Genomic DNA, 23,737 nt, shown 5'->3' with positions numbered 1-23,737 from the left:
GTCCATTACAATGCAATTTACTCCACCGGGGCGTTGTAATGGGGAATGCGTGGTAATGGTTTGCGGTGTAAAGCCCGGCGCTGTAAATGTTTTTGCGAAGTAAAAAATGCGGGGTAATGACATGTGTTGTATCGCATGTGGAGTAAAGGATGTTTCCCATTAAGTTATACCACATATGTCCTGCATATATCAGTCATTTTCATTTTGGAAATTTTGAGCTTCAGACCCAAGTATTGTATCAAAGCCCACACCTTAGGGCAATCATTTTAAATTGCCAGAGCATGGCCAGCGGTGAAGCAAGATAGCCGCTAGCTAGAGAAGCTTCTCGAACTCTCTAAATAGAAAACTACGAGCTGTAATCCATGCTCGGTAAACAATAGGAGGCACTTCCAAATTTAGAGACCCACAAGAGAGCTGAGGAGAAGAAGTGGACCCCTTTGTGGAGCGGACAAGGAGATCCGAGGTGGGGCCTAGATTGCGGCTGTTAACCGGGGACCCACGCGGAGAGCATCCTGCATCCGAATGGATCGAGAGATGGAGCACCAGCAACACAGGACCCCCAGGACCGGAGGGGCCCTGGCTATCGGACGCCAGTCTGGACATGGTGAGCTGAGGGTACCATCCGGGGGGTCAGAAGCCCGCTCGGAGACGAACACGAAGAGGGCAAGGCTGCGGTCTGGTGGAGGAGCGAACACCAGCGTATCTGTCAGAAGAGAAAGAATGCCAGCCAGGCCCCAGGGAGGCAGAAACACACACCACAGAGGGGCAGAGCCTACAAAATTGCAGGAAGGGAAAGATTGGTAGGGAGCGGAGAGGAGAGGACGATCCATAGGACACAGAGAGGGGGGCAGCATCCTGTTGACATAGCAGACGCTAAAATATCGCGTCGGAAGGACCCAAAAAGCAAGTGGGTTATCCGCCGAACCCAAGAGCGGTCTGAGCATGCTTTGGAGGGGGGTAACAACTGGAATATGACAGCAAGAGAGAAATTAGTGTAGACGGTGGTGAGAAGACTAGGAGGCACCACCATCACAGCAGTGAGGGAAATCAAAGAGAACTGGTGTCAGTACAAGACACTATGAATGCACACCATATCCTCCTCTAAGGGACAGAGAGGCAGGCAGATCGCTGCCTGAACATCCAAAACATAGCCCGAAGACGCAGGAAAGAGAGATTCTGCCTTCCCCACCAGAAACTAAAAACTGAGCTGAGAAAAAGCACCCTCTTACATGAAGATAGACCCATTGACAAGCGATAAGGCAATACACACAGTTGAGGAGTGCAGTAAATCAACTTATGCCTAGGAGGACTGCGTCACACCAGATCATACGCCAAGCATGCAACAAGATCATCACCCTAGTCCCACCAGGAGGCACCCGACAGACCACGTAGTGTCCAAAGGCACATACGGTCAGGTGTCGGAAGAACTTGGATGAGACACAACACACAACAACAGTAACAATAGCAACCTCAGTAACAGATAAATCTCTTGCACTATGACAGGCAGCAAAGTAGAGCGAAGCTCCCACCAAGCTAAGCTGGATAAATATGCTTAGACAAAACAGACGGAGGTAGAAGAAAACACAAACACAGAAGCCATGGCCAATGCCTCAGTACCAGCATCCAAAGAAATCCTAACACTGCATGACATAACGGTGACTTTAAATGGAGTGCGGACTTCGCTGGAGTCTAGGATTGCCTCCATCATCACTGAGGTTTCCCTGGTCAGGGCAGACCTAAGGAAAATAAGCTTGAGAGTCATGGAGGTGGAGAAGACAGCTGGCCTGCAGAGTGACACAGCCACACTTAAAAGGCAAGTCAAGGAACTTTCTAAACCCAGCAAAGAGATGTAAGCCAAACTAGATGACTATGAAGGAAGATCAAGACGCAACAACGTCAGAATCATAGGTGTACCAGAGTGAGCAGAGAGACCAGCAAAAGACTTGTTTGTCGAAGACCTAAACCTGAAATCGCTTTAGCCCATTGGCATCTTCAAATATTTTTCAGTAGAACATGCTCACTGAGTTCCAGAGGGGAGACAGAGACCAGGAAAACCTCCGAGACCGATACTGGCTCGTATTTTTAACTTCCAAGACCGAGATGCAATACTTCAAGCCACGCTCAGTGCACCGCCAGTACGCTATGAGATTGGTTTACAACCATTACAACGAAACTTTTACCACGCAGTGCTGTTACAACGCAGGTTTTACTACGCATACCATTACAATGCATTACACTGGGGGGCGTTCTAGGATAGGGAATACGTTTAATTTACTATCCAACACCTTCCCTACTATCCACGGGGACTGGAGTTGGAATAGTAAATTAAACTATTCACTATCCAGCACCCCCAAGTGTAATGCGTTGTAATGGTATGCGTAGTAAAACCTGCGTTGTAACAGCATGCGTGGTAAAAGCATGCGTTGTAACGTCATACATTCATGAGAACAGTGTAATCACATTTTTTCCAGACTTCACACTAAAGGGCCAGAGACAGAGGCGCAGCTTCCTGGAATTCAAGAATGATCTGAGAGAAAATAACCTAAAATACGCAATGCTATTCCCTGCAAAGTCAGGGCAGAAGCAGAAGGGAAATTCTGGTTCTTTGCATTCGAGTGGCTGGAAGGAAATCCACATATAACTGAGCCAGAAAGTACAGAGGATCCCTGAAGACATCCACAAACACTATTGAAACCGAAGCAGGAACAAGTGAAACCACGGGCACAGAGCTTCTTGGCTTATCCATTCTTGCCCACTCTGGCACTGCGGTCACGGGGGTAGTGTGCTATTGCCCGCCTGGGGCGTTTAGCCTTCAACAGCAACAAGCCTTACTGACTACCCTCACCGACATTGCCTCCTCCCACCATAAGCTGATCATCCTTGGGGACTTTAATCTCTGGCGCAACGGCGCCCATGACTCAGGTATCGGCAATCTATCTCAAACTTGTGAAAGCTTTGGCCTTCACCAGCTGGTGAGCGGGGCAACTCACAAAGCTGGACACCTCTTGGATTTGTTATTCGCCGCTCCTGATTTGGTGATGATGGGTGAAACCCTACTTATGGTGTGGACAGACCACTCACTGGTCAAATTTTTCATACATATGAACGGCGGTCTCCACAGGGGCCCTGCAACGACCGGGGGTTTTAAGTGCAGAGATTGGAGGGCTCTTATACGTCTGCACTCCTCTGGGAGGGTTTTCCACACTGACCAGTTTTTCAATGGGGAAAAGCAAATAGAAGACAACTATGCCTCTCTCTGCAGTGGCATCACAAATATCCTTGATGCACATGCTCCGCTAAAAATACGTAGCCGTAAAGGTAAAGACTCCGCTCCCTGGTTTAATGACAATCTAAGAAACCTAAAACTGGGATGTAAACAAGCAGATAGAAGATGGAGACGGGACTACAATGAAATTTCTAAGGAGATGTGGAAAAATAAGGTCATGATCTATAAGAATCAGATTAACAAATCTAAGGAAGAGTACTACTCTTCTGTGATTTGAAATTCCACCAACAACTCTACGAGCATTTTTAACATACTCAACAGTGTTACTAATCCTGAGTGCTCAAGAAATGCTATCGTCCCTTCCCAAGACTTATGCGACAATCTTGCTGTATTCTTTAAGGACAAAATTGATCTTATCCTTAAGGACTTGAATACTCCAGATTGTGCTCCGTCCTTTGACACAGGATCGGGGTCTTTTATGGCAGGGGCGACTGGCCTAGTCATGACCACAACAGATTTCTTATGTGAGCTCCCGCCCCTGACATATGAGGCCTTTACAAAGCTAGCCAGAGGGATTTCCTCTTGGTCTCCTCTGGATCCTGTACCTCCTAAAAGTTGGAAGGAATTCGAGGAAGAATTATTCCCCTCCCTCCATCTTATATGTAACCAGTCTCTGGTGAATGGTACTGTTCCAGTTCAATGGAAACGGGTGCTAGTCTCTCCTTTGCTAAAAAAGCCCTCCCTGGATGCAGACTGCTCAAAAAATGTTAGGCCCATTTCCTTGTTACCCTTCCCGGCTAAGATCGTCGAACTTTTGGTTAGTAACACCCTCTCTAATCACTTGGAAGGTCAACAACTATTGGATGGTGATCAATTCGGTTTTCGGCCTGCCCATGGAACCGAAACAGCTCTAATCACCGCTATGGACGAGCTTCAAAGGCGGGCAGACAGAAGGCAGGCAGCGTTTCTGATCCTGCTTGATATGTCTGCCGCCTTTGATACGGTGAATCATAAGATTCTGCTTAGGCGGCTGTCTGAGGCAGGAGAGGAACAGCGCTGCAGTGGTTCCAATCATTCCTGCAGGATAGGCAGCAGGCAGTATCCTTGCCACCCTTTCAGTCAGCCTTTTCATTAATATCACACGGGGTACCCCAGGGCTCTGCTATTAGCCCGATTCTTTTTAATCTGTATCTCAGACCGTTGATCTCTCTTATTAAAAGCTTTAAGATCAGGATTGTCAACTATGCCGACGACACGCAGCTGATCCTCTCCTTAGAAGGGGAGGAATCTACATCTGTGGAGGTGTTCCACAATTGTCTGCGTGCCACGTCTCGGTGGCTAAAGGACAACTCCCTCCAATTTAATGTAGGGAAGACGGAGGTGCTCTTTAGCACCGGAACTAAGGTCTCCCGGCCATTTCCAGACAACTTCTGGCCCCCGGAAAGTGGGTCCATAGTAGGGCCGGTGAAATCAGTCCGCAATCTTGGGGTCATGATGGATCAAAGGCTCAGCATGGAGACGCACGTGCTAAAGACATCTGCCTGCTGTTTCGCCATTCTTCGATCCTTGAGGAAAGTCCTGCCTCTCTTACCTATCCATGCCCGTGCCCAAGTGGTAAGGTGTACCATCCTCAGCAGGTTGGACTACTGCAATGCCCTTCTGCTTGGCTCTCCTGGGTTCTTGTTGGACAGGCTCCAGAGGGTTCAATCCGCGGCGGCCAAGTTGGCCCTAGGGCTTCCGAGAAACTTCACTGGCTCCCGGTCAGACAGAGGATACAATTCAAGGCCCTCTGCATAGTCTTCAGGGCTCTCCATGGATCTGGCCCAGCCTCCATGCAATCAAAGTTTGACTCGTATTGTCCACCCAGACGACTTCGATCCTCAGATGCTAAGCTGGTAGTGGTCCCCAGATTCAGGAAGGTCCGAACTGGAGGTAGATCCTTTGAAGTGGCAGCTGCCATACTTTGGAATACCCTCCCGGCTGAGATTAGACACATCACTGAACACCTTCCTTTTAGAAAAATGATTAAAACCTGGCTATTTCCCAAGGTAACTGCCTGAAGCTTGCACTCCCTGTGATCCTTTCCTTTCCGCCTCATCAGACCTTATCAGCACCAGGATGCCTGCAATGGTGACAGCCGCGCTTTATAACTTTGTTAAATAATAAATAATAATAATAACCAGGAGAGATAGGAGTATTATGAGTAAGCGCACTTTGAGTACATTAATCCAGAATCCAAGACCCAACAGGTGGAGCGGGGGAAGACAGACAATACCCTGCTCCAGGAAATACAAGACTCCCCACAGGAGCAAGAACTAATCAAGGAATATTGTACCTAACTTTACATAAAATTTTATTGAGGGGAGGGACAGGGAAGGAAGAGAGGCTGAGACACTGATCCCCAAGTTAGGGTGGGGGAGGGATGGCAGACGCTTTGCAGAGTTGGAGACATGGGTAGTTCCAGGCATGAGTTGCAGGGAGGCAGGTAGGGGAAATAATTTAGTTTTAATGTACCGCAAATAGAGTAGTTGGGTTTCAAGTTCGTCAGCAAACAATGTCGCAAGTGACTTTTGGGGTCAAGACACCTAGGGACACTTCACCAAGGCCTCAAGTACACACAGAAATACCTCAAGATGTGCAACATTATACACTCGTGTCCCTCTTGAGGACTATATGTCCATTCCACATATCGGGAAAGGCCAGACACAGGACGTCCAACATGCACAGGGTGACAAGGTTACCATGCCCCAATTGAGACTTCTCTTGTGGAATGTCAATGGGTTGGGGGATACGCTCAAAAGAGGGCTGATGCTCCAATATATTAAGTGTCACTCACCAGATGTGGCACTCATACAGGAAACACACTTAGTTGGGAACACATGCAGAGTTCTCAACAGATGGGGGATATAATCTAGCCATACACACCGGTTTCACAACTGGGTCAAGAGGAGTGGGGGTGCTGATGAGGAAACAGGTCCCCTTCATGGTGGAAAAGACATTGGCGTATGATTAGGGCAGATTTGCTGCACTAACGGGCAAATGAGAGGGTAAAACGATTAACGTAGTTTGGGGATACATACCACCAGCACTACATATTATCACTTTCCCAGAACTAAGCACAATCCTCCTGACGGTGAACTTCTCATTGGCAGAGACGTTAATCTGACCCTAAATAATCTTCAAGATAGGCTCCCCCCAGGGTGCAGCCTAGGCGCCCCATGCTACTGTCGGACTTTGTGGGAGCAATGGGCCTGGCGGATGTATGGCGTACACAAAACGCGCAGGCGAAGCAATTAACTTCTTATTCTGGACGCATACTTGTCACTCTCGCAAAGACTTTATTATATCAAGCGCTGATGGAGTCTGTCATTTTGGAGAAACACATCAGCTGGCCAGAGGAATATCAGACCATTCCCCCCTCTGGTCCTGCTACCCGACAGGAGCTCGCAGCACCCGACGTGGTACATCCCTACACGTGTGGAGCTTAAGGGTGCCCAAGATCTGAAAAAGGCTAACTCAAGCCACTAAAAACTACTTTGAGGAGAATAATGGCTCTGTGACTTCTGCACTGGTCCTGTGGGAAGCTTCCAAGGCGGTCATAAAGGGGGAAGGAATCTCTCTCATGGTAGGGCATAGAAAAAGGAGAAAGGACGGCCATAGAGGAGATAGAGGGAAACATACTGCAATTAGAGAACCAACTGTTCAGCAGCCCCTCCGATGAGCCGGCACAAATCTTACAAGAAAAGCGGTTGGAATACAGAGAGCTAGCGGCGGAAGTGTCCAGGGCCAAACTAACAGCTACAAGAGATGGAGTATAAGAGCATGGAGATGAAGCTGGGAAACTCTTGGCCTGGCTTGAGAGACGGGAAGGGTGAGTAGATGGGCACACACAATTACCACTGACTCCGGAGAGATTCTGGGCGGACCGCAAGAAATCGCGGGTGAATTTTCACAATATTCACCAAGATTTCTACATCCACAACTGATGCCAGTAGAGCCCTGCTGACGGATCTGCCACCCCTGATCCTCACTCCAGACGCTATATCCGACTTGGACAAAGACATCACAGTTGAAGAAATATCCTCTGCGATCTGTGGTATTCAGTCCGGAAAGGCAATGGGCCCAAACTTTATTCCAATCGAATTGTATAAGGTAGTGGCATCCCAAATGGCGCCATTTCTACTACAAATGTATTCAGAAAGTGCGGTAAGCGGTGAGCTGCCACAAGATCAGCGACTCACCATGATAGTGGTCATACACAAACCTGGCAAACCGAGTGATCGCTGCTCCTCATACCACCCCATTTCACTCCTAAATGCCAAAATAATAATACTAGCTAAAATTCTCATTTCTAGACTTATACAACACATCTCTCACATGATTCACCCGGACCAATCGGGTTTCATGCCGGGAAGCAATATGACACTAAACCTGTGTCGCCTCCATGGGCTGCTCAGTAGGAAAGATATGATTTGAGAGGAGGCAGTGATAATGTCCCTCGACTCACGTATGGGGTTTGACACAGTGAAGTGGACATACTTATTTGCAGTGTTGGAGAAGATGGGGTTCAGGCCCAAATACCAGGCATGGATCCGCCTTTTATATTTTGGGCTCATGGCACAGGTGGTAGTAAATGGGCGAACCTCCACGGCGTTTATGCTGCAGAGGGGTACTCGACAGGGTTTCCCCTTGTCACAGCTCCTATTTGCACTAGTCCTCGTTCCTCTGGCAGTATGGATATGGGGAGATCATCTGGTACGGGGTCTGTGCTGTGCAGAGGGATGGGAAGGTTGCATACCATTGTATGCACAGACGATGTTCTACTATATGTCCCCTGCCCACATCACTCTATATCTAGGATCATGACGATTCTTACGAATCAATTACTTTGTTTAAATCCACAACATATATTCTAAGCGGTCAAACCCCAACACTATTAGAGGGCTACAAAATAACCATGACGAGGGAGGGATATTAGTGACATCAGATCCTAAGCTATTCTATGCTCAAAATCTACAAGCCCCACTGACCCGCCTCCGGTGCCACGTACAACTATGGAAAAAGCTACCACTGTTGTTGCTGGGCCAAACGGCATAATATAAAACAATAGTATTGCCTCGCTTCCTATATGTGCTACAAAATACACCATTCCTAATTCCCCAAACACTTTTCCAGGCAGTCGAGGGGGAGGTACGAGATCCCTTATTGGATGGAAAACATTCACGGATAACAGGGTGGAAACTGACATGAGGTGATATGATGGGGCCTCATGCTGCCACATCTTGACACATACTATTGGGTAGCCCTATTGGTGGTAATAAATCAATGGGTCCACCAGCCACACGATGAACCGGCATATAGAATGGACAGGTTACTTCTGAGGAAGGAAGGATACACGTGAACCCTGTACACAAAACCAAGAGGAAATGCTCTGGACCCACTGCACATACGATCACATTATGGCACAAGGTAAACAAAAGGCTTGGATGGTCTAACATCCTGACGCAAAGTACCCCGTTATGGGATAGCGAGGGGCTTGGAGGGCTTCACACTTCCCGAGGTTTCAACAGATGGGACCTCATAGGTATCTCTATGATAGGAGACATGTATAAACAGGAGGGAGTTATACCCTTTGAAGAGTTACAGTCTAAGTTCGCAATGGCCCCAACTGAAGCCTTCAGATACTTGCAGGTCAAACACGCTTTAAGGGGGGCTATACTACTGGGGAGAATTCCCCCAGAAGCCTCACTGTTAGAGGACAGGCTTCTCACAGGCTGTCCATTCATTCAGCAGTACTGGAGGGAGGTGATGGGTGAAGTGGTTAACGTCTGTGGGAGAAGTGTAGAGAAATTACCAAAGCTGTGTCTCCTTAACATATAGGAAGGGGACCGACCGGGGGAGGCAAGATGGCCGCTGAAGCTTTGTAGGAGTCAGTCGCTCACTGACCCCTCTCCGACCTAAAGCATAAACTCTGGCAATGGAGCTCTGAAAACAGCATGCAATCAGCCTTGTGGATACAACAGACGGGAGCCGCTTCTGTGAGTCTCATTCACGGCGGAATTGCTGGCCTTGTACGAGTGTTTCTGAGAGCAAAATCGACCTATCATAAACTCCTCGAGTCACTTATGGCGGAGATGGGGACTCGAGGCAAGGATAAGCAGCGGCAGCAACAGCACACAGCTAACGGGGTGCACAAGGAGATATCGCAGAAAGAAGCTGGAAGAGCGGGCGCAATTCCTAAAATAAAAGCATCATCTGCCAGCAAAAGAATTACCCCCACAGTCTCTACAACCACCAAAGCACAGTTGCGCAAACTGGAGAAAGCAAGCGATAAGGAGAAAGGGATCGGCCAAAGTAAAGAGGCAAGAGGCAGCGATCTCACCCCAGCGGCGCGAGAAATAACAGAGAAGAAGAGAAATGATGTCACTTATCGTCAGCTATCGATGTCCGAAGTCTTCAGTGCTAAAGCGCTGCCGGAGGCACCGGGCTCGGCCACAGCAAACCCATTTCCCATGGCAGCAGGATCAGCGGTCGGCGTTCAGAGCGTCCTCGAGGACGCAAGCAGTGGGGTTGCTAAGCAACCAGAGTACACAGAACTCACGCTTCCAGCGGAACGCCGCGTAGAAGCTCAGCCAGACACCGTGGAATGCGATCAGATGCAGGGGAGGCAGAACGACGGCCGGGCTCCGGAAAAAGAGGTGAGAGAGACTGATGTGGGGGTAAGGGCATCGGGGATGTCAAACAATGGACAAATGCTAGAAGCATTGATAGAGGTGGAGGCGGAAATGCGAGAAGAACAGATTCAGGCTCAGAGTAAAGAAAAGACCGTGCTGGGGAAGGTCGCCGCAAGCCCTAGACTGGGTAAGAACATGTTGGAGGTGGATTTGGCAGAAGGGGCCGAGGGGGATAGGTTCTTCTCTGTCCCAGAAGAATCAGAATCCACACTTGCAAGCAGCGATGAGGAAAGGGACTCTTTGGACACAGACTCTAGCTCGGATGACAGTGGCAGCTCCAAGGGAAGAGGCAAACAAAAAAGGCGGAAAATGGCTGGGAGCTCACATAAGGGAACACAAAAAAAACTCGTGTGGGATTACTCTGCTACCTCCAATATGTACAAAGACAGTGATCTAGAGCTTCAAAATGGTGGAGGAAAATTGGACTTAATGTTTGCCACACTAAAACAGATTCAAATGGAGGCAAGAGCTGAAAGTCGGAGGGCCAGACATGATACGAAAAAAATCCAAGCCTCAATAAGGAAAATAAATAAAAAGTTTGAAGAAGTGGAGGAAAGAGTTACTGAAGTTGAAGGAAGAACTGGTAGACTAGAAGACGAGGTAACGGATTGGCAATCATCCAGAGAGGAACAGACCAAGAAAGTGGAAGATCTGCAGTGGAAGGTGGAGGATTTGGAGAATCGCCAGAGGCGTAATAACGCCAGGCTCCTCGGAATAGAGGAAGGGATTGAGGGTCAGGATCCCAGAGGTTTTGTTGTTAAGCTATTAAAAGCAGCCTTCCCAGAGGTCCCATGGATTTGGGAACAAGAAGTGCAGAGAGCCCATAGATATCCGCTCTTCGCAAGGAAAACTCAGAAAGAAGGTTCAGGAGTTTTACCTAGGGCTATGTTGGTATTTTTTGGCAACTTCCTGGCAAGGCAAGAACTAATGGAGAAAGCCAGGCCCGACGCAAAAAAAACGGTGGAAGGTATTACTTTTTTTGCGAGACCGGACTTCTGCCACATAACAGTGGAGAGACGCTGGAGGCTGAGACAGCTGATTAATGCATTTCAGTCACAAGGAGCAGAAGCCTATTTGATGTTCCCAGCAAAGTTAAAGGTCATTTCAGCGGGCCGCACGAGAATGTTCTTTTCTGAGATTAAAGCGGGGGAATTCCTGTCAGAGCTAAAAGAGCAAGGGGGTGCCAGTAGAAAATAGTCAGGGAAGGGGGCAGAAGAAGTTCAACCCAAGAAGACATAAAAGTTGGATAACTTACTAAGCCTGACAAACAGAAGTAGTACTAGACAAGAGGGGAGGAGAGGGGGAGCGACTCTACAACGCTGAGCGGACACACATAGGTCAGGGATGACCTATTTGCCTGTCACAGGGGGGGGGGGGGGGCAGCAGCAGGGGCGGGGGGGTTTAAAGGGGGGGAGGGGAAGGGAAGAATTCACGGGGAAAAGGTGTTGGTGTAAGGTAATGCAGATTTGTAAGAAGGGTAGTGATGCAGCAAAAGGCTACGGAGAAAAAGACAAAAAAAAAACAGTTGAGGTGTTGGTAAAAGTTAAACTAGAAATATGGCACTTAGGATAATGACAATTAATATCTGTGGGTTAAACAATTTGGAGAAAAGGCATAAGCTCTCCGCGCTGCTGCGACACTGGAAAATTGATATAGCCTGTATACAGGAAACACACGTAGCAGCTGATGATAAATATTTGCTTGGCCAGATGGGGTTGGAAATCCTTGCTAACACAGGACAAAAAGAGCGAAATAAGGGGGTGGCAGTCCTGGCTAGAAAAGGGATGGTTAAAATTAAAAAGAAGAAAGAGGATTCTGAAGGGAGATGGGTGATGCTAGACCTTGAAACAATAGCGGGAAGATTTACTTTGGTCTCACTATATGGCTCGAATGAAGACGATTCAGAGCTATTAGAATTTTTGGATAGCGAGTTAGCCTTGTGGCCAGAACCTGTGATTTGCTGTGGGGATTTTAATATTAATGGGCTGTATGGAGTAATAGGCATAAACGGGGGTGGGTATCAAGGAAGAAAAAAAAAGGTGCATAAAGCAATACAAAATCTTGCTAGACACAACGCACTGGTGGATATGTGGCTGGAGCTCAATCCGATAGGATTAGGTAGTACTTATTATTCAGCACCACACCAAACAGTTGCCCGCTTGGACTATTTTCTCATCTCTAGCTCATTAGTCGGTAGGGCTAAAATAGACTGTCTTCCAAGGATAATGTCGGATCACAATCCGTTGGTGTTAAGTCTAGCAATATTACAAAAAGTGGGGGAGAAAAGAACAAACTCAACATGGACATTTGAAAGAGGTTTGCTGAAGGAGGAGAGCTACATTGCAAGGATGCAAGAATGGATGACACAATTCTGGGACTTAAACAGATACTCAACCTCAGCAGATATGGTGTGGGACAGTTTCAAAGCAGGAGTAAGAGGAGAGACATTAAGTTTTTCTCTGGCAAGAAGTAAAAAGGAAAAGGACATGATGGATGATGACATTAGAAAATTGTTAGAGATGGAAAAAATGTTAGTAGAAGCAATAGAGAAACAAGAACCTATTGAACAGATTTTAGTGGCTATAGAGATGCAGAGATCAGAAACAGGGATTGCTCTGGCACAAAAAACAGCGAGAAAATACCTAGCACACAAAGAGAAATGTTACGAGTACAACGAGAGGGTGGGACATCTGCTTGCAATTAGAACTAGGCAAACCTTAGCTGCAGGAGAAATCAAAGAAATTAAGGACAGTACTGGGATAATTGTTAATAAAGTGGAGGAGGTGCAGGAGGAGTTCAGGAAGTTTTATGAGAGATTATACATGCAGGATAAAAATGATGTGGAGATAGAAGAAAAGAGCTTGGAATATTTAAGGCAAGGTCAACCGGATGGGCTAAGCATAGAGGATAGGGATAAACTAGATACACAATTAACTCTACAGGAGATAAGAGACGCAACATTTAGTCTACCATCTGGTAAAGCAACGGGACAAGATCAGATCCCAGTAGAATTTTATAAAACTTTTTGGGATACACTAGCTAAAGATATTTGGATAATCTGCTGCTTGGCACAAGAAGGTAGAACGGTTCCTCACTCTTGGGCGGGGGCCGATATAATCGTGTTATTGAAAAAAGATAAACCCCCCACTGAACCGGGCTCTTACAGGCCTATCACATTGCTGAATGCTGATGCGAAGATATTCTCTAAAGCATTGGCTAACAGATTGAGCAAAGTGATAGAGAAAGTGGTCTCCCCCGTTCAACACGGGTTTATACCTGGGAAGGGAACCACCGAACATACTAGACAGCTGATAACCATTTTTGACGCTGCAGCGGCCGCAGGTGATTCCACCGCGGCGATCTTTTTGGATGCCGAGAAGGCTTTTGATAGGGTTTCTTGGGTTTATCTTTGGAAGGCAATGGAGTGGGCTGGTATAGGGCGAGGATACATAAAGGCTGTCCAGGCTCTATATAAACATCCTAGTGCAAGGATCCGTATTAATAGATCATATACTAATGCAGTACAGATCAGACGAGGGACCAGGCAGGGGTGTCCAGTCTCACCTTTACTCTTTGCAATATATCTTGATCCCTATCTGAGAAGACTGTCAATAAATAGGAGGATTGCCCCAGTTATTTTACACGGGAAAGAATATAAACTATTTGCCTACGCAGATGACGTGGCGGTCATAACACCGACGCCAGAGGTGTCACTGGTTGAAATTGAACAAGAAGCTAGGGAATTCGGAGAGGTGTCTGGTTATTCAATAAATAGGGGGAAAACACAGATCGTTCAGAATCTATACACTACATATGAAGACACAAGGGTGGTTTCAGACACAAAGTATTTGGGCATCAGGGTGACTGCAGACTTAGAAAAATTAGTTGAGATAAACATGGAACCACTTTTAGCCAAAATTAAAAGCAACCTTGAGAGAGTAAATAATTTACACGTGACTCTTATGGGTAGAATCAACTTTATCAAAATGGTCACTTTCCCGAAATTTTTGTATTTGTACAGGGCAATTCCACTTTTCTTTGAAGGGATCTGGTTTAATAGAATAGAATCGGCTGTAAATAAGTTAATCTGGGCACAGGGGAAGACACGTAGAGCATATCGGTTTTTAACACTACCACGTGAGAGAGGGGGCTGGGGTGCACCTGATTTTAGGTTTTATTACTGGGCAGCTGCTCTGCAATATTCCAAAGGACTATTAGGCGGAAGTAATCAGGAGGAAGAGATGGGGGGGACAGGGCCGGCGAATGTATATAAAGCACTCCTAGGTGAAGCGTCAGAAAACGCTCTAGTAGCAACGGTGGATTTTGCATATTTTAAGCACACAAGATTCAAGACACTGACTGCGATATATAAAGTTTGGAAAGCGATAAGGAAAAAATTGGGTTTAGGAAGGTACAATCGATATTTAAGACTCTACAGAAACGATAGCCTTCCGATAGAAATTTTCTGGGATACAGTTATGAAAGAATGGGACGAGAAAGGGATTAAGAAACTGGGAGATTTAATGGATGATGGGGGAGGGATCTCAACGTTTCAAAACATACAGTATAGGTACAAAATAGCTGGCCATAGCTTCTTTAAATATCTACAAGTAAGGAGCTACTTCCACACAAAAACGGGGGGTGCAGGGGGGATGGCGAGATGTAAGATAATGGATTATCTGGGGAGTAACTTATCATGCTCAATAAGACAGTTGTATGCAGAATTACAAGCCTATAAAATTGATGACAGAGAGAAATATAGTGGTAAATGGATAGAGCAGGTAAATGCAGGTCCCGAAGAGTTACAGACTTCCTTAGATTTTGGTAGATCGATTTTATGTTCCGCTACACTCCAAACCCAACACTATAAAACAGTTTATTCATTATATTATACACCAGCCAGAATAGCCAGTTGGGGAGGCTCCATGGGAATAACGTGCCCAAGGTGTAATTCAGCTCAAGCTAATATTACACATATGTTTGTACAATGTCCACAATTATATACCTTAAAACTGGCAATAGAAGAGTTTTTAGAGAATTCTCTGGATATAAAAATTAAATTATCGGGAAAATTAATAATCTTGGGGGTAAGTTCAGAGGATAATATAATCCATCCAGAATTCTTATTTATGGCCACAGCAGTATACAGGATAATTGTCGCAAAGGCATGGAAGGATAAAACTGCACCGCCATTCCAGACATGGGTTGCTAGATTATTATCTACGTATAATTTGGAGAAGGCAATTTATGACAGAAAAGGAAGGAAGGCAAAAGCTATGGGGTGCAGGATATGGCTTCCCATTGAACAGTGGAAGAATAGGAAAAATGATGTGCAGCAATAATGGAGAAATGGGTTGAACATATAAAGTTAATAATAGTAACGTCGTGTAATGTGCCATAATCATAACTGTGATCTTATGTTATTGAATATTAGTACTTTAATCTGCATATTATTTAGCAGTACAAAATCTGCATTCGTTGTAAAAGAATCTGTAAATGTATAAAAATACACTGGTTGTAACAGAAAAATGGGGGGGGAAAAATTTTTCTTGAATAAAGATATTTAAAAAAAAAAAAAGGAAGGGGACCGACCTAAGCCGTAAAGAGCAGATATGGGCTACGTTGGGTGTAATGATTACAAAACAAAACATAGCACGACACTGGGGGGCCCAGGCCACACTGACACTCAGGAACTGGGCAATGATATGGGCTCCTGTAATAGAATAATATAAAGAACTATATACCCTATGAGCATGTTTCCCGGGGAAAGGGGTTCAGATATTGGCAAATGGAACACGCACAGGGGTGGAATATGCACCAGTCCCTCAGATAACGGGAGAGGGGCCATAAGGAGATGCAATAGCAAAAGGAACTCAAGTGTAGACACTCATGAAGCGGGCGATATGGGAGGAAACCTAAATTAAAGTTGTAAGACTCACTGTGAATTTCAAGATATTAGTAAAATGCTGTACCTACCTGAACATTACCTTTTGTTTTGCAAATATATTTATATCCCACTCCACCTTTTCACAGGCTGAATATTCTCCTGTTGTCTTCAGTCCAGGAGCATGCGCATAGAGATTAATGGTGAAGGGGGTGCAGTGGCACCAGGGCCCAGATGTGTGAGAGATCTTGGTAGCCAGGGAACCATGTGCTACACTACCCGATGTAGTCATTGTGTTGGCCAAATACACAGATTGCCTACCTCTAATGACAATCCACCATTTAGTCGAACATGAGATACATTTACACATAAACGAGAAGCAACCAGACAGAAGCAGTGAGTATAGCTACAAGGTGGGCCAGTTTAAACAACACAATTGAATCCTCAGCTTGTATATTTTATTTTTATTCAGGGTTTTTTCTACACAAAAGAGCAGAAAACATGCAGCCAATGTGTTTCACCAATATAAGGCTTCTTCAGGGGCTAAAAGAGTATATTGGCAGTGGCCACTAATTTTGGTCCACAACGTCACAGAAAGCGATTAAATTATTCAGAAATATCTGACAAAAAGTTGCTGTAGCATTGTTTCCGCAGTCCCCAGTGCAAGTAAGGAATATGGGTGCCCTGACTACTACCTGGGTAGTAAAGTGTAGCAATAATTGTCATTTCATTGAGCTCACGATAAAGTTGGGTAACGGTTATGCGACGGACAAGGCCAAAAAAGGCTTCATTATCTTACTACTAACTGCCCAGAACACTTTGCTTGTTGTGGTTGATGCAATCGTACTCACAGATTAGGTTGAGAGACTTTTCTGTTGGATTTCTGCTTTGATGATTTGAAATGAGATTGACCATATTAACTACATGCCTTTTTGTCAGATATTTTTGAATAATCGGATTGCTTTTCTCACTTGTTAAGAAAAAAGCATGGATTAAAAGAACGTATACAAGCAAAGGGTTAAATTGAGTTTTAATACTGCCCTATGTTGTAATTTTACTCTATGCTTCTGTATGGTTCCCTCTCGTTGATGTGTAAATCCATGAGGGGTCAAATGAACTCTGTTTATTGCTATACTTTACTACTCAAATAGCAGTTAAGGTACCCATATTCCTTATTTGCACTGGGGACCTCGGAAAAAATTATACACTCATTTTACCCATTTTTCAATGTCTAAAACCTGTTTGAGGGAGGATTAGACATAGGACATAGTCAGGCAACAAAACAGCCAACAGCCTGGTCAGATCTCCATCAGAAAAAAGACAAACGTGAAAAGAAAGAGAAATAAGTCACAACTTAGACTATCATTTTTCCTGTTTTCGGCTGAAACATTTTCTAATGGGATAAAATGTGGTCAAATCATCTGCTTCACCTATCTGAATTAGGAACTAGTCAGTGGAGCTTGTATTCACTGTGTTTTTTTCTTCTCCTTGGCATTGCCTATTGTCCATATCAGTACCGTTTAAGGTGGCATGGTGGGCATAAGAACGATGCAGTGGAATGCTACCCAAGCCATAGCTAGAGGTTAGACGTATTGCAAGCATTCCTCCCACATGTAGGTCCCAAGCTCACTAAGCCTCTGAAATCAAACCTGACAGGACTAACAAGCCCCAATTAGGGTGAGATCAGTCTTGGGTTGCTTGTGTTGCGGTTAAGTTAAGACCTGGTCTGACAGTTCGTGCTGGACTGTTTCTGTTGGAGCAGGGTCAAGACTGATTTGCATTTGGCTGGGTCAATACTGAGGTGGCATTGTGGCCAAAAGACCAATGGATTGCAATGCTCGACCTAGGAAATAACAGCGGTTAGATGTACTGAGAGCATTCCTCTCATCACCTTTTTCGTGTTTGATATGTCACACTAAGTGGGTAAGGTTCCCAGGTGTGGATCTTGTATCAATCTGGTTTATGCTACATGCAACTGACAAGACCCAGCCAGGGTCAAATTGGTCTTGGGTTGTTTTTGTTTCAGTCCAGAGAGAACCTAGCCTGGCAGTTTGTGCTGAACTGTTGCTATTGGAGCAAGGTCAAGACTGATCTACAAATGGCTATGTCCAAACCGAGGTGGCATGGTGAGCAATAGAATGAAGAATTGGAATGCTACCCTGAGTGATTGCCAGTGGTTAGACTTATTGCAAGCATTCCTCCCATCAACGTGTGTGTTTAATATGAAAGCTAGCCATTTATTCTGCACTTGGGAAAAGGAGCGGTGTCTCACACAAAGCGACTGTCAGGATTTCTTACGTCTTAAGCATAAAGCGAAGGGGCAAGCACATTCAAAGTTAAATACTATAATGAAACTATGGTAATGTATGTTAGAACATTAAATTGAATGAGTCATACAACATGCTCAGTAAGAGGACTTTTACTGTCAGTAAAGGAATGTTTTACAGAAACCTCTGCCATATGAAGTTATAATGGTCTAGAACATTTCAGAATGTGACATTCCTGGTTTTTATTCTACTACTTATCTCACTTCAAGATTTTTTATGATGAAACGCAACACCGCAAGTGGACCAACCAAATACATTGGACAATGAAGAACACTGACTTATTTATAGACTGGAGAGTGGCCCACCAGCTGCCCATGTTGACCGAGCTCTTCACCTGCTGCACGTCGAAGCAGCGGACTGTCTTACATATTTAGAGAAACCTACTTGCCTGACAAGGATTGTATTAATGAGAGCTCACTCTCCAGTGTGGCAAATGCAGCTTGATTTCTGCTGAATGCCAGTTGGGGCACTATGACGAAGCAAGCAGTTTGGTATTTTGTTTTGCTTTGCAACCACAAACCCTCCAAAGTGGAGGTTTGTGGCTTCAAAGCAAAAGGCAAATGTTCCTGACAAACAAAGAACTTTCATATCTGCATTTTACTTCCCGAGACTATCATGCTCCACATCATGGTCACTATAGGTGAGCATAACTGGCAATAATTCTATCTAGTGTAATGACTCGTAATTACAGCAAAATGACTCATAACTTTACGGAATTATATTAGAAGCGTAATCCAGAATTTAGTGCTATTTTCTTACTGCAAAATGCACCCCGCATCCAAAATGCGCCAGAGTGTGCTTTTTGCTCTAGGGTGTTGTATGACGTTACAACGCATGCCATTACCCTGCATGCCATTGCAATGCAAATCTTTACCCCGACCTGTTGTCTTGGGTGCTCTGGAAGTTGGAATAGTTTAATTTACTATTCAAACTCCAGTGTGTGCAACAATAGGGAAGGTATTGGAGTAAAATCCAACACCTTCTACCCCCTGCTTCACACCTTTCGCGTTGCAACGGCATGCGGGGTAATAGCATGCGTTGTAACAGTTGCGGTGTAACGGCTATTTCCCGTGCTAGGGAAAAAGCACTAATGCGACAGAAAAAAACAGCAGTAACCAGCACCTGCTTGCTCTCTCTTAGATAATCTCTTAGATCCTTTGTTCTTATGGTGAAGCTGTAGTATCATTACCCCTAGTTACTCTTAATAACTGCCATAATTGTGTCACTCCGTTCATTTCACCTCGCCTGAGTAATGCATAATAACTGAAATTGCTCCAATTACTCCAGCATAATTAAAATTTTGCCCAGGCCTAATGGTCTCAAGCAGGAAAGTGAATGTTAGACCCTAGAGTAAATAATAACTCATAGTGCATCTGACTCGACTTTGCTTTGGAAGCTGAATTAAGGTCACCTGGAGATCTCAATGATGCCTTTCCTTCTTTCCAGCATCTTACTCCAAAATTAGTTTCTCATACTATATTTGCCATCAAGATGAGGGCTGAGTTACAGGTCACCTTAGTGGCAAAATGACAAGGACTACCCAAATCCACCTTACATTCAGAATGTGAAGAACTTGAATGTCATAAAACTGAGGTTAACAAAATTCTGTTGCAGAATGGAATGTTGGGTTGACGGCTGGAAGCAAAATACCACCTCTTCCTCCATCAGCACTATCTTCTGGGGGAACATGGAGACTATGCACTGGAAAAACTGAACAGTTGCACGCACACGCACACACACACACACACACACACACACACACACACACACACACACACACACACACACAAACACACACACAGACACTGCTTGCTCCGAGTTCAGTTTGACAAGGGAGTCCTGAAAATGCACATCTATGCTTATTGACAGCGTAGTTCATACTTGTTGAATGTTTAATCGAATAAACTGAACACATACCAACACTAAAATACAGAAGGCAGAAAAACAAATTCCACGTGCCCCACCATTTTCTTTGATATATTACAGTAAAATATGTTTGTTAGGTCAAATTGCTTTGGTTAATCAAGCAGCTTCCAGTTAATCCAAATTTAGAACTGACAATTAGGCTGTCTTTCGGATATTGTATACATTTATTTATGTTTTTAGTCAGCCAGACCTATGTAGGCAACATGCAGTGGGTTGAGGAGATCCAAGCAGGAGGAAGTAAAGGCTTATGCTGTCCAGTTTGGAACCAACACGCACCCTTCTCTTGGGAGTTCAAAAGATTTTATTTGTACTTATCGGGAAAAAAGACAATGTAAAAGAAGCTTCAAAATATTTATTTAAGGCTGTTATTTAAGATCCTGAAAGCTTAGCATTTTCATAATAATACTTCCTTCTTCAGGGCGTGCGAATTGTAGGCCCTAATACTAGACCAATAATGAACCATGGAATGATTGGAACAATTTGTATATACAACTCAAGTTCAATAGAAAAATAATTTCATCCCTAAATGTAAACATGGTGTTTTTGTTTTTCTTTCTTTGCATCTCAATTAAAGGGAGTCTGTGGACCTGGAACTTATGTTTTACAACCTCTGACTTCAGTTGTCCTTTGGATAATAGTCTTTTTCGTTCACAATCCTTTGGCGACACAACACTACAGCACAGTTAGATTCGTTTCCTTGCATGCAAAGCGATACTGTGTGGCTTTAACATTACACCCGCTGTAAGTTACAGAACACAAATTTCAAAGTTCAAAAGTGGCCGGGATTCGGTGTAGTGGAGAGGATCTGAGCAGGTCGGTTCTTCCTCGACTAGTATTCTCCCAAGAGGTCCCTGAAAAACAAAACAGTGACACAGCCATGTGGATCATCAGTTAAACACATGCTTGCCAAAGACATATCATTCCTTTACACAACGCACACTACCAACTAACTTGTCTTTTGCCACTAATAATGTTTTATTGACACCAACTCAACCCCGCCACATTAGAGCACATGATCTGTAGAGTTTTTTTCAGCAAGCAGTTTACTGTCATATATTTTATGTGAAATTTAGTTCAAATATATTCTCTGGCTTGGGCTCATAGTCATGTTTGTTCTTAGACTGCAGTCCATATCAGGTACAATCCCATTGTATTGGGATTATTTAAAGTCAAATGAATACAGAGATATCCAGCTATCTAGTGAGAGAGGATGACTGCACACAGTCCTCTACAGATTTGAACCCATGAATGTTTACCAATGAATAGTAATGAGCTGGTTCTATGCACAGGTCTTGCAATTAAATAAGGAGAATGATGATGGCATACACATTCAACAACAATTGCCACACTTTACATTTGTAGCCCGATTAACCAATTCAGGTCTTGCCATTTTTAAATAAAATCTATCACTTTTTATCTTACACTGAGAAGTGATATCAGTTATACAGCAGATTTTATTTTTCGAAGATAATTGTGCCGCAAAGAACTGTTTATTAATTTACAAGGCACAGCAGTGTCTCCCAGTTTAGAGTTTTTAAGATTTGTTTTGCAAAAAAGCAATAATGGGTCTTTTCACTGTGATTTATCTTAGTTTATCAATTCACTGGGGACAGAAGCATAGCTTGCTCGATGCTTTTCCTAATTTAATATTTCTTATTGATCTTTTAAGATTTGAATACACGGAAGGATGTACCTTCCCTGCCACCATCTCTTAACCTCCTGACTGATAGAATTGTTTTTGATTTTTGAGAACCTGCCAAACTCATAAACTCATCCAGGTTGATATATTTTAGAATTATAACCTCACCTCCTTTAGGTTAGATTTTCCGAATTCCATGGTGTGCTTAGTCAGAGCATTTGCAGATAATAATGGACTACTTTCCTGTTTATTTGTCAGATGAGGCCAGTGCAAATACAAAAATCCTCCTTATAGAAATATGGTGCTAATTAATGAGAATATCAATTAATGCAATTTAGCTACTTCCCTTTTTCGGAACGTTTGACTCTTCATTTAAATGATCCTGAGATGAACCTTGTTTTTCTAAAACTAAAACCGATCACTTAAGAGTTATCATCCTTAAAACTTTAAACAAGCAGCTTCTCAGAATTGTGATAATTCTTTCAAACTCAAATCAAAGGGAGGAACAAAACGTACCAAAAACCTTAATATCAGTGGTAAAAGGGGCTGAGATTAATTCAAGCATCACTTTTGTTGTATTCTTCCTTGTGATGCTCTAAGTGCAATGTTTATGCCCAGACGTGAGTCCAATACTCATGGTCTTGGGTTGTTTGTGATCCAGGTCATAAATGACCTGGCTTAGCAGTTTGTGCAGGACTGTTCCTATAGAAACAGGACCAAAGGAGACTTACATATGGCTGGGTCTCATTTGAGGTAGTTTGGTGGGTGAGAAAATTATGAATTGGGATGTGGCCCGAAGAATGACTAGTGGCTGAGACTAATTCAATCAATCCATCTATCAGTCTTTGAATTCTTAATTACCATGCAAATAAGGCATACTAAATTTCCAATGTCTATAATCAATCCAAAGAAACATCTAATTTCACGAATAGTTTTCCACCTAGATTCAATGTCAAAATCCATCTTTGTCACCGATGTTTTGCATGAAGAAATTGACCCAAAAGGAAACTATAATCAGCAACCATATTTCTGCTAGCGTCCACCTTCTGTTTTAAATAACCAATGGGCGTCAACAGGATACATGGAGACAATCATACATTAATTTTGTTAAATTTTACTTTTTTCTTTGGATTAATTTTCTACTCTTCTTAGATGCATAACTCTGTATCAAGAGATAGTTCTGCACCCTTGAGCACAATAAAACCCATGGGCCAAGCTATGATGACATCTTTTTTTAAGATAATGCTCTTTGCAAACTACAATGGTTTCAAACTCCATCAGGATGGCATTGGTGAAACCACTTTTATTTAAGTCTATTTTAAATGCAATGTGAGGCTGTTTAAGACACAAAATATTATCCATTGTAGCTAAACTGGCTAGGACAAGGCACTCAGTTGAAGTTCAAGCAATCACCATGAAACAACTAGAGATGTAGATCGTTTCATAATAACAACAGGATTGCTGTCTATTTTAACACTATCACTTGTCAATTTGAATTTAATTCTCAATAATTGCATGGTATCTCTCCTCATCTTATTAGTTCTACTGGAAGCATTTGATATTGTGAATCATAGTTTCACCTTTGATTACCAGGCTCTGATTGGAGTAACAAGACTAGCTTTAGTACGGTATCACTCATTTTTACCAGGCTTCAGCCAATGCCAGCCTTTTACTAATATTCTCCCAGTGCCTATGCAGTTACCTGCCTGGTCATGCCTTTTTCCAGTTTCATCAAAGAAGGTGGCGAAACCTTTGCAGAATGGGTGCTTGCAAATGTGATATTGTCTTGTGATCTAAAGCAATGTTACCATGTCTCTCTTGTATGTCACAGTCTTTAGGGGCTCCCGGTGGAAGAACATTAAGGCACTATACATGATACATCAAGTTTTTGACAAAATCACATCTTTTTTAGTTTACAAACTTTGGCCTTAAGCCCCATAGATATCGATTCATTCAAGCAGTGAGATATTTATGAACATATCCTGCTTTAGAGAAAAGAAA

General features: G+C 43.9%; 1 protein-coding gene across 2 annotated transcripts in view; it reads right to left on the bottom strand.

Moving 5' to 3' along the window:
- Positions 1-20,434: 20,434 nt before the first annotated feature.
- GCG (glucagon) overlaps positions 20,435-23,737 on the bottom strand; it is a 28,539-nt gene continuing 25,236 nt past the window's right edge. For both annotated transcript variants that reach the window (XM_078681653.1, XM_078681654.1), the window contains exon 6: positions 20,435-20,948. In XM_078681653.1, the coding sequence (XP_078537779.1) occupies positions 20,927-20,948 (22 nt within the window). In that variant the 3' untranslated portion in view covers positions 20,435-20,926. The remainder of the gene's footprint in view (positions 20,949-23,737) is intronic.

This window comes from Lissotriton helveticus, chromosome 3_1 (assembly GCF_964261635.1).
Source record: "Lissotriton helveticus chromosome 3_1, aLisHel1.1, whole genome shotgun sequence".
In the NCBI taxonomy this organism is placed as follows: domain Eukaryota; kingdom Metazoa; phylum Chordata; class Amphibia; order Caudata; family Salamandridae; genus Lissotriton; species Lissotriton helveticus.
Note: the sequence above shows the minus strand (reverse complement) of the source record. Positions and strands in the feature narration are given on the sequence as shown.